The 12,920-nt window shown below is 32.6% G+C and overlaps 1 protein-coding gene across 1 annotated transcript in view; it reads right to left on the minus strand.

Moving 5' to 3' along the window:
* LOC118193212 (globin C, coelomic-like) overlaps positions 1 to 12,920 on the minus strand; it is a 498,085-nt gene that overhangs the window by 69,404 nt on the left and 415,761 nt on the right. The window contains exon 2 of the mRNA XM_085823294.1: positions 2,168 to 2,393. Within this exon, the coding sequence (XP_085679420.1) occupies positions 2,168 to 2,393 (226 nt within the window). The remainder of the gene's footprint in view (positions 1 to 2,167; positions 2,394 to 12,920) is intronic.

The raw sequence follows: 12,920 nt of genomic DNA on the forward strand, positions 1-12,920 counted from the left end.
TTAGCCAAATTACCCGCGATTTAAGGGTAAATTCAAATCATTCGGAGAGAGCTGTAGTTTCAGAAAATTAATTTGGAAGTTCGAAGACTAGATTCGACTCCGTTCAGGGTCCAATTTTTCACCAAGGATTTTTTTATTGAAAATATGTAATTTGCATTTATTTCTTGAAAAGCAGTATTGATGTGAGACAGTACCGATTTTAAACTATTAAATTAATTAATATTATGTTTCAGTTTCATGCAAGTGGTTTCGGCTGACTGAGATTATAATCTTTGTACAAATCATCAAAATCATCACAGCGATTTTAAAATAAACCATCTGTTTTTCGTTTGTGCTGTATTCTGGAAATAGAAATCGCTGCTTCCGAACGCGTGAAATAATATTTTTTCTCTCTAGTATGGGGTTAAATTGAGCAGATTTCTCTTTACTTTCAAATCCTACATGACTTGCATCTTAACATGAATAAGCTGTTATATAGTTGAGTAAATTTGATATTTAAATAGTAGAGCAGAGTTGATCATCAATCAGACTTGGCACATACAATAAAACTTTCCGACAGTGGCCGAGTGAATAAGATCTCTGAACACTAGTAATACTACCCTCAGTTTAAACCAGGATTGGTTACATGTATTTTTTCTGGTTTCTCACTTGTGAAAACGTTAACACAAGATAGTTCCCATTCTAGATTCCATTCCAAGAAGACATGATTATTTTTAGGCATATATGATCTTTTCTGTAATCTAATAAATCTAATCTGATTGAAAGCTGTTCTACCCTTTTAATATGATTTTATCCAATGGATGACACTTTCTGCAATTCACTACAGGTTTTGAATGGCCAAACCCATCAGTTACTCAGCCGTCGACAATAATGCTTAGGGTGCACCACAAGTGGGCGAATAATATTGCACCCACACGAAGGTTAACAGATAGTGCACCATTGAGGTGTCCGTCCTTTTGTCGAGTGATACAGATGGAAAATGAAAACAGATATAAATAAAGAAAATAATAAAATATCTGCATAAAGTATCAGGTAAAATTACATGCACAGATTTTGTAGTATTTCTCAACTATGATATTACGAATTGAATGTAATCCATCATTATCAATATTATTATTTTCAGTAGTTCACATGCACACCTTACATTAAAAATAAGGAGAGAGTTCTATATCTTCCATTCTACTGAGCAGATTGACGAAATTTAACTTGCAATTTTTATGTCTCGAAAGAGCGACTTGGGCTATGCATTAGAATATTTTCATAAATTTCTTTTCATCTTGTCCATAAATACATACTCGACGAAATTCCATCGTCTGTATACAGGATGAATCCAAACTAGAGGAACAAACTTCTGGGAGGGGTATTGTATACCTAAGCGACTCGGAATTCCATAGCAAAGCAAGTCGCAAATGCAATGGAGATATTAGGGGTCGTCGCAGGAAAACCGTCGAGAGCTTCTCGCAGAGGTATTAGGATGAAATTTATGAATACATCCGGATGACAAATTGATATTGAAAGGCCATAAGCTTAAAAAAAGCATAACTTTTCTAATAATGAAGTTGCTAAAAGTTTCGTCACCGCATGGAATCTCGGACATTTTGAAACACGTCGGTATTCGTCGGACGTCCACGGTAGACACGAAGGTACAACATTTTAAAACGCCCGAGATTCGTCCGCAACGTTACGAAATGTCGGGGACCTTCAGTCGGGGTTAGGATTTGTTTTTAAGATTATTAAATGCCGGTTATCATTCAAATCTAGTAATACCGATGTATTCTATTTTTTTCCCCGTGCTACTTTGATCACCTGGAGGATAAACAAGAATGCATTAATGGCAAGCCAATAATGAGTGAAAAAATCTTTTATTTAACGATAACTTATGCACTATACACTATATTTATACGATATTAATGTACACTTTCACAACATGTGCTCAATGTTCCGAACATTCACACCTTGTCTCGTTAGGATAGCATTCCTGCCCCTGCACTGCTAAGTGTTTCCGAGTCGTCTAGGTGTACTCTGCTCTCGTAGAAGTTTGTTCCTATAGTTTTGAATCACACTGTACATAAAACTTGCATATGTCTTTGTGATATTTTTTCAATTTTATCATTATATAAAATCAAATTATATAAATATAAATTCTAGATTGAGAAATGTAACTTACATCCACATAATCGATTTTTGCTCCGTACATCACATGGTTGCGACCCAGTTCTTTAAGCAGTTGCTCTGATTTAGCTGGTTCATCCAAACGAGCCACAACTTTTTGCACAAAACCCATAACTCTCAAACCATGTGCACGTAGTTCTTTGCTGTGTCTCAGTTCTTCTTTTGTCAAACCTTTGAACGGCATGAAGACATCTTGGACATCAGGATGAGTCTCAAACAAACTGAAAAGAAAAATATTCATAACCTATCAGTTAGTTCTGCCTGTAACAGCATACGAAAAATGAATACATAAAAGATAAAAAATAATTATATATGAATATTTAAAAGATATTTTTAAGTACCTTTTATTGTAAAATTTCCGTTTTATTATATATATTATGATGGTAATATTAAGGGGTCTCATACACCTTAAAACCCACATGATGTTCGAATATGTGACTGTTGTAAGAATTGGGATAACTTATTTATTTTAAAAGCAATTACTACCAACGTTTTACAGCTGACTACATAATATAGTTGCTTTCTGAAATAGTAATCAGAAAGTTTGTGTTGCCACAAATATTTTTATAATTTAATCCGCTTTGTGACAACATTTTTCGTCATGTTTCCAACTTGCGCGCACAGTTTAAAACATTCTGTTTCATAATTTAATTCCATATTTAATATATAGCTTTTATAACATTTGGAAACTACTGTGAACCTAAAATTCTAAAAATTTCATGTTAAATTTTTATTTTATTTTGAGTTGAGTTTATAAAATGTATTTTATTAAAAAATTCTTAATGTTTTCGTCCATAAAATTTTTCAATATCAAAATATTCATCAGATTGTTGGTTCAGTTATAAAATAGTGCCCATATAAAGAATTCCATCAAATTTCAAGTATGTACCATTAGCCATTTTTAAAATATCATGCGCGCAAGGTAGAAACATGGCGATATATTTTATCACAAAGAGGATTAATTTACAAAAATATTTGTGGCAACGCAAACTTTCTGGTTACTAGTTTCCAAAGCAGCTATATTATGTAGTCAGCTGTAAAAAGTTGGAACTAATTGCTTTTAAAATAAATGAAATATCTCAATTCTTGCAACAGTCACATATTTGAAGATCATGAGTGGTTTAAGGTGTAGGAGTCCCCTTAAGTGGTGTACGACGAAACTATAACTCTGATGGCAATCGTAAACGACCACTAGCGGTCCTCAGATACCTGGATAATTAAATAATTAATTTCTAAAATTTTATTACCAATACCATCCTTATTAAATCCTGGGCATTAACTCTTACTTTACTGCTTTTCCTGTATGCTGCTGATGTATGTAAATAATTGTCTGCACATAGTTTGTATATATATTTATATATTTTGTTTGTATCTCATATGTATTACCTATGTAAAATTGTCATATTCCTACTTTCACTCACACCCAGTTGTTAGGACATATCTGAGAGTGTCACTGTGATTCGGCAATATAAGGCATTTCTTTTTGAATCACAAATATCATTCAATTGCTTATCTTAACCTGCTTGCTCACTTAAATTCGCCTCAGGCCTGCACCGCATGTGTGTTTCCGTTGGACTCTACTCATCTGCTACCCCTACTGTGAACTGTTTTCCAGTGCACTTTCTTATGTGTGTTAAGAAACTTTTCGTACACTCAAGGAATAGAAAATCGGAAATCATTATGCCGGGTTAACGATTATACGCGGGCACCCTCTTTCGCGCACGTTTTCGAGTTTGCCTAAGCCGACGAAAACATCGCGGTAAAATACACCGTGGACGGAAACGTCGCGGAGAAAACAACGCAAAACGAAAACGTCGTCGTACAAAATATCGTGAGGGAGATCATCGAAATAAAGCGGTTCAAAACTTCGCAGTTTAAAAGCATTGTTTTCGAAAACGTTGTAAAAAAAAAAAGCACCTACAAATCTTAGCATAAGGAAACCATCGCAGGTATGCGTTTTTCAGGATTAAAAGTTGTAAATGCATGTTCGCATAGTGATTTATGATCTGAAGAAAGAATCCAAATTTTTTTTAATTTTGTATTTCATATTTTTGAAATAACTTATAATTTTTTTGAAAAAGTTAGAAGGATATTCGAAAACCAAAAATTAATAGAAAATAAACACTAGGTATAGCAGTTAATAGAATTTTAAACTAGTAATATACAGTTAACAAATAAAGGTCATTCGTTAATTGATACCTTTTACTCAGATTTATTGGTAAGTTTTTATGTAAAACATAATCTAAAAAAGCTTAGAAAAAGAAAAATGAATAACTGCATGGGGTTATCTAATTGTCAACTTATCAGATTCTGTCAACTGCTGTAAGTAGCATTAGTTTTCTATACATTTTGAGCTTCTGAGTATATCAAATTTCTCTTAAGTTTTCCACAAAATTTTTTTGTTTAGTTCAGACATATAAAAACAAAAATAATTCTGATTCCTTCTTGCGCTCACAAATCATTATGTATATATGTATTTAAAACTTGTAAAATCTGTACAACGACGTTTTCGCCTTGCGTTGTTTCTCAGTGACGTTTTCGTCCATGTCGTTTTTGCTGCGATGTTTTCTCCTGTAACCGTATTAAGCATGTCTTGATTTAGCTTAAAGCATTACCGAATTAAAGATTTTGATATCGTAAAATAATTAGCTTTTAAAAGCACAGAAGATCTGTCGTAAGTTACCTCATGATTGCTTTATAGCTTGTGTGTCTTATAATAAATATACTTCTAATGTCGAGGGAAGACACGTCACATGTACAGGCTATCTCAGGTTTAAGCTGAAATTTCAAAGAACTATATTATAATCAGATTTCATTTTATGGAGAGCTGTAATCTCTTTTCGCATATACTGTAATATTTTATGAACTCAAAATTATTTCGGAGCAGTTCGCAGAAGACCTGGAAACAAATACAATAGCTTTCACTTTCGTTTCTTTTCTTCGCCTGCGGATAGCCGGTCCGCTTAAGAAAGGTGCTTGTCGGCCTGTTTTAAGTACCGTTGACAAATATAATTATTTCTTAGCGCCTTAGATCAAGCTCACCAATTTCTGTCCTTGCAAAGGAAAGCGAGTAAATAAATTTTTAAAAAAATTGAAGGTGAACTATAAAGGGAGTAACATTTTGGAGGGAGATGGAAAAATGTGCTGGCTATGAAACATTATCACCGTGTGAAAAACCTATCAATAGCTGAAATAAGGAATTTTTCGTGATGTCGAATTTCTGTCACATATACTATAAATTTGTACGTAAAATCATATGTGATGCGAGCATCACTAATGTAAACGTACAGACACAGAACAATCTTTCAGATATTACAAATAATTACACGCAAATATAGAGTAACTATTATGTATATTAACTAGTTCAAATAAATATGCTGGTGCAATACACATTCCTAACAAAAATATTCTGGTCCTCTCATTTCGTGTTACAAATACCGGAACTTTTTATGTAAATACATGTGCATACAAATACACTTTGAAAGCACGTAAACTAACCCAAAACATATTAATGGGCGTCGCTAATGCAAATGTACCGATACCGAGTTCTGTTAAAGTATTAGATAATATAACATTTTAGTTTAAAGAAATATGTTGATGCTGACTTTCCTAGTACTAATGTACAGATGTTCAGATTCTCTTACAGTGCACTAGGAGGAATGAGTACCCAGACTTGACATTGCTCACTGTTTACTGCCAATCCTTAGAGGCAATCTGAGGAGACTTAAGCCCCCGGTCAACCTGGGGGTGTTAAATGTTCCACGCAGTTTGAGTTATAAGCACATACGTCAAAGGCAGTAAACCTTACACTGTTTATTGCCAAACCTTAGAGGCGATCTGAGGCTGATGTATTAATATAAGATATGCTGATTTAAATCTTTTAAATAACGATATGCTGCTAAGAGCTTATGATAGGTTGCTAGACAAACAAAAGTATTGCAATATGGTCGCAAAGGAAAAAGAATAAAAGTCATATGATCGTATTATTTTTAACTGAAGCTTTTATTTATGCAGAGTAAAAGTCTGCCTCTGTTATAAATTATTGTTTGTAAATCACATTCAAATGCATCATCAGTTTTTTGATTGCATATGATTTTTGAAAACATTTCAGTGATAATCGAACACTATAAATGCCATAAATAAAACAAAAACCCTTAAATTCGATATTTTTTAATTACGTGTTTCCTACTGCGATGGTTTACGGATGCTACTCATGGATGCTAAGGACGATAGAAGAACTTACGTTTTAAGCTGAAATTTTATGAATCAGACTGCGAGTTTAATTTTTAGCACAAAAGGGATGTTAGTACCGAACGGGATATTAGTCTCAAAATGGCATTTTGCGTCGAATAACTATAAACTGCGTATCACCTTTCAAATTGCTGCTACAAATATCAACCCCTTTAAACATAATAATGTTTGAAGAAATTAAATAATGTAGAATCTGCATGAATTTATGAAAGTTTCTCGCATTGTGAAAAAACAAGGGTACCTAGAACCACCAGAGTTTGAAGAAGGTAATTCTGCAATCAAACATAGGCACTTGGAAGCACGAATTTTGAATTTGTTTTATTATCTGTTTCATATTTTGTAAAACTTTAGAGAATTTTTGATTAACAAACTCAACGATTTCAGTGCGAGTAGTTGCAACACTGTACGGAATAAAACATTTTTATGTTCAGCGTGCCAGCCTGTCGATCGGAAAGTCTAAAGATAGGCTGTTTTTGATAATTTTGCTGTTGATTTTTGCTGTTGAATAGAATCGTATGTGGCTTAAGGGGACCGTGGACTTTGAAAAAGCTAAAAATCGACCAAAATATTGAAATTTTTTTTTTACTCTCGTTGTATTACATATACTTAACTGCATCGTATGTAAAAAACCGAATTCAAATATTCTAATTTTTAACGAAGTTACAAGCATTTAAAATGTGTAAACAACATAAACTTTGCCCTTTAAATTTTGGCGAAAATGTAAACAAATATGTTTCAACAGTTATTTGCTGATATTTATATACTTATATATTTAATTCTTTATAAACCTGGCAATATAACGTTTTAACTGTAACTGCCATTTCACTGTTTACAGTTTAAAAGTGCTTTTCCTCGCTATTTTCTTTAGTTCTTTTGCTAAAAGTGTTTTGCTGTGTTTTATACAACTACATTTTGCAGGACTGTTTATAACTGAGTTTCTTGGACTGGAAGAACTTCAGATTAATTTATAACCTCTTGCGTAAAAGTATATATATATTTATTTATTTATTTATTTATTGTAGTACATTATGCATGCCATAAGTCGTCGTTACCGTAAGCCTAAAGGGCGCCCATCGAAGAAAAAACTTGCAGCTGTCAGCAAAATTGAAAAACGATGGGCAGCTCATTCGGAAAATGACGTGACATTGAACAGTGAAGAAGTTTCTGCCAAAAATAAACAAACAATTTTTTCTGAAAGTTCTATAGTTGAAGCGAGTACTTCAATAAGTGCCAGTGTAAAGAAACTGAATGAAAGTTTATTACGAACGTCTGACTGTGGTGATAACCGAAATGATGATTCATATATTTTGATAAATCGTAAAATGTGGAATCCATTGCTATGTAATATAAAGTGTGACGAGTGCTCAACCAATTCTTTAGATATTGTTTCGAAAGGAATATATGGATATTCTACAAAACTTGAATTAGTTTGTAAAAACTGTGATAAAATATTTAGTTCAACATTTTCAAGTGAGCGGGTAAAACGGTCAAATACATTTGATGTGAATACGAAACTTGTCGAAGCATTTTTGAAAATAGGCAAAGGCCACGCCGCCTTAGAAGTGTTTTCCATGATTATGGGAATTCATGCTATAGATAAAAAGACATTTGCTAAATGTTTACACAGTTTGTCTGAAGAAAAGGGGAAACTAAAAGGTGATTTCCTTCAGTTTTCTCGAAATATTGTTCGAAACAAGCATAAAAAATTAATTAATATAAATAATGATGAGTGTATAGATATCACAGTGTCATATGATGGCACATGGCAAAAACGTGGGCATACATCACTGTATGGAATAGGTATCGTCGTAGATGTCTTGACTGGGTTAGTTATCGACTACGAAATTCTGTCAAAATATTGTCCTGAATGTGTATGCGCGAAAAGAGATATGGGTGCTGACAGTGCGGAATTTCATATATGGTTTGAAAGCCACAAACCAGAGTGTTCCAAAAATTTTTCTGGTTCGTCTAATGCTATGGAAATGAAAGCCGCAGAAATTTTATGGAAACGGTCCATCAGTACATGTAATATGCGATATGTTGGGATACTTTCTGATGGGGATGCGAAAACATATCAACATTTATTAACTCTTAATCTTTATGGTAATGACGTAAAAATTAGTAAAGAAGAATGTATCAATCATGTGGCAAAACGTTTAGGGGCAGGATTGCGCAATAAAGTTAAAGAGCTGCGTTCCAGAGGTATATGTATCGGTGGACGAAAAGAAGGTAATCTGAAGGAAACTACAATTTTAAAGTTAACAAACTATTACAGAAAGGCCATAAAAGATAACATACCGGATATAGACAAAATGAAATCTGCAATTTATGCAAGCTTACTACACTGTTCATCTACTGATGTCTCACCAAAACATTCGAAATGTCCTACCGGTACGTTGTCATGGTGTTTTTATCAACGTGCAGTAGCAAATGAAGAGCAGCCGAAAGCACATAAAGCCATGAAAACTAAAGTATCTGAAAGTGTTCTTTCTCAAATATTGCCAATTTATCAAAGGCTAGCTAGCACAGAATTGCTGTCCAGATGCATTTCTGGTAAAACACAAAATGCTAATGAAAGTATCCATAGTTTAATTTAGAACAATTGCCCTAAAGAAGTGTTTATTTCTAAAAAAAGGCTAGAAATGTCAGTATTATCAACAATTAATGAATTTAACTTTGGTTGTGTAAATGCCATAAGCGTAGAACAGGAAGAAGTGAACTCGTTTTCCTTACTCATTGCAAAAAAGCGCGATCAGCGTCGCTTGAACCAAAGTAAAAAGAGAAGTTTACCCGCATGGAAAAAACACAGAAATAGTAAAAAATATTGTAAATCACTAAACGATAATGCAATTGTAGCAAATGAAGGTAAAACATATGGTGCGGGTGATTTTTAAAAATTTCATTGGGTATACGGCATAAATTGTTTTTACCTGTATAACTTCGAATCACCTAGCAATTTGTCATATGTTTATTTTTGTCATATTTAATATTATGAGATTAAAAATAGTTAAATCTTACAAAAATGTTATCGAATGTTTACAAATTTATATTCAAAGTTAATTTGCTGTTTCTCATGACCATGTATTAAAGGTAAGTTTGAAGGAAAACTTTAAATTCATTTTTCTCAAAACAAATTTTTTCGCTATTTGTGTGTTTTGAAAATGCTCCATGCGTCTCATTTTTAGTTAAAAATGGATGATATTTGGAAGAAACTATATTGTTATATGTTACAGTAGATCTGTGTATGCATTTTTTGATATGAGGTTATTAAGAAGTTTAAACTTGTGAAAACCTTTAACAAAAGGTGAAATTTTTTCGAAAATTGGGTTTAAGTTCACAAAAATAGCCTTTAAAAATTTCTTATCCATCATATTCAATAACGGATACACAAATACTTTTACCAAGCCTTTATAAGTAACATAAAGCAAACATTAGGAAAAAATATTAAAAATTAGAGCGCATGGAGCATTTTAAATTTTTAATTAAAATAATTAATTAATTGCTTTAAAAATTTTTAATTTAAAATAAATTGAAATTCTGAGCATATATTTTGTTTACTGATGCTATAAGATGTACATGTATAAAATTTCTTGTTGAAAAAATGAAAACTTAAAAAAATAATTTTTAAAGTCCACCGTCCCCTTAAGCGCCAAGAACATGATATTTAACAAATAAATAAATACACAAAACTTCAATAATGAAGAGTCATTGATGTGAAGAACTGAGAAAAGACTGGAAAAAACAGAAAAGTGTATTCCAACACTTAACTCAGCATCGGGAATTCCAAACGTATATCGCTATGCTGCTTTTAACATTTTGAGATTCTACTGTTTAAATGCATATGGCTGAAGTAACAAAAAATGATGCTTAATTATAAAGCTTAAAAGACAATAAAAACGCTGTTAGCAAGTGTGAGTGTAACAGAAGATTCGTAGACTGCGAGCTCAGCGAGAGGGTAATAGAACTTATTGAACCCTTTTAGGCGATCGTTAAAATCCGAAGACTTTCAGACATTTTTATTATTTAATTTTTCTCAATTTTGTTAAATGTTTGCATATATAAAATATGTTTCCAGTTTTCCATGCCCAGTATTCATGTTTTGTAAGTATTGGTAAAAGTATTGGTTTCTAATTTCATCATTTTCACCTCGACATTGTTCTTACCTCTTTGTTGTTGAATAAGATGATTACCTATAACCTTACGGACGAAAGGACTAATATTACTGAAAGTATATGAAACATTATATTCACTGTGATAATTACGAAACATGTTTTCAAAATCCAGAATATTACAGCTTTTGCCGTAAGAAGATATATAATCCATCTTACCTCATCTTCATCTTTCAGATTAAGATGTTAATGGAAGCATTTCGCTTAATTAGCCCCAACAGGCATAATTTAAGCCTTTGATCTTCAGTTCTGTGGTTTGTTTGCAATAATTTACTGCGCATTAGCTTGTTCCAAGGCCATAGGTAAACTTCCTGACTGGCTGAAGGGAATTTCAAAATCCTTCGGCATTTATAAGCTGGTTTTAATGAATAAGAGGATGATATGCTAAGTGAACTCACCTAAGTAATAAAGCAGCTTATTCGATAAGGAAAGACGACCATCTTTACTAATTCTGCTTAAATTTTATTCCTTGAATCTAACGATCTACTAATAAGAACTTTAACAGTTATTTAATGGGTTTATATGTTGATTAATTATCATATTTAAGTTACATTTTTTAAAGTAAGTAAAGTTTTAATATAATTGTGTTGAAAACAAATTGTCGTACTGTAAAGTTGTAAGCTGAAGTTGAGAAAATCAATGAATTATTTCATTCCTGGTGTAATAGCGTTGCTAAATAAAATAAAATAAAATGGACTAATTTTATTTTACATTTTGTAAAGAAGTGAGTGTCAGAAAGGGTTGCTTAGATTCAAATGTCTCTAGCATATCGAGGTTTTTTTTCGCCTCATATTTCGTGTGTCACCGAAGCGTTTCGTCAAGTTTTTGATTCAAAATCTATTCATATTTTAAGCTTCATATGAGATTTCAAATGATAGCTAATAATCTTTCCCAAATACGGAGCATGAAATGCTGTAAACAAATTTTTATAAGTAAAACATACAAATAAATTGATAATTAATAAATATCCTGTAATAACTATATTCGGAAGTCTTTAATGTTTTGTCGCCAAGGCGGTATAGTAGTTAGGGGAGCCTAAAGGGCCGGGTTCGAATCCCGGATAAGGCATGGATGCTTACAAATATATGATGTCCATGCGGGATGGAGGAATTTAAATATGCGGCGAGCTAAAAGTCCTCTCGTGTGGTTTGGTGGAAGGAGAGAGGGGTGGGAGACACCAGACTACCCCTCCGAGGTGCTCTCCCTCAAAATTGGGGTGGAAAATAGAATTCCAACCTTTCTTTGGAGAAGGCTCTGGCAATCATTCTTTCATGCATAATAAGAACACGACGACAACCACATTTGATATTTTACTAAACGTCTTTTCTATCCCTATTACATCATGCACATAATTATAAATTTTTCTAACACGCATTTACGGCTTTAGTCAGGTCTGAAAGAAGATTTATGGACAACTTCTATTTAAGAAAACACATTTAATTAATATTGTGAAAACGAATTGTTTGCACTAAGAGCAATAGAGAAATATGTAAATAATGGAACTTCGATGGCAGTCTCAAATATTTTATACGCTGCCATATAAATTATTAATTCCTAAAAATTGCTCAATTTGCAAATTTAGTTAAATGAATAGGTGTTAGTAGGAATATCATACAGAATGCATGCGCTTTACCTAATTGAGGAAAGAGTGAAAAGTGATAATTTGAGGCGAAGTATTAAAAACTGGAATGCGAGTGAAGTCATGGAAACTGGTCGGTTGAGCAATGCTGTAATATCATTGTTTACTTCGCTACACATCAAAACTGTGAGTTAATTATGATGGCAACAGGAGAGCGAAACTGTCGATAACACTCGCTACATGCCACTACTAATCTTAATTGACTTACAGCGAATTCATTACAAATTCAAAGCCCCCACCTGGTAACCAATGTTAATTTCTAATTTGTTATAACTTGCGCTATCTGACTAAATACTTTCTCCTTATTTTTGGTTTGAATACTCTTATTTTATTTGATTACTAACAAGTTTGGAGATTTATGACTAAACGTGCAGGTCTCTTTTCGCTTGAATCTCTTCATTTTTTTTCAAGAATTTGCAAATTGAAACAAAATTAAGCAGTAATCAGTACCATTAATTGTTGCTATGGAAATCGGGGTCTACTCTTCATCTTAATTAATAATCAGTATCTCTGGTTAGAAAGAAAGAAGAAGAAAGAAGCACTATTAGCCATTAGAGAATTTATATAGTTCTCTCTTAACTTTTACAATACAGTTTCTAGGGTTTTCAGGTATTGAATGTTTTTCTATCTTTGGATGATTATTATAATTATCATATTTAATTTTACTTTTAACTAGCTCTTTAAAGATA

The sequence above is a fragment of the Stegodyphus dumicola genome, chromosome 9, assembly GCF_044657685.1.
Source record: "Stegodyphus dumicola isolate Sdum_Otavi_A_Nest chromosome 9, ASM4465768v1".
NCBI classification, from domain to species: domain Eukaryota; kingdom Metazoa; phylum Arthropoda; class Arachnida; order Araneae; family Eresidae; genus Stegodyphus; species Stegodyphus dumicola.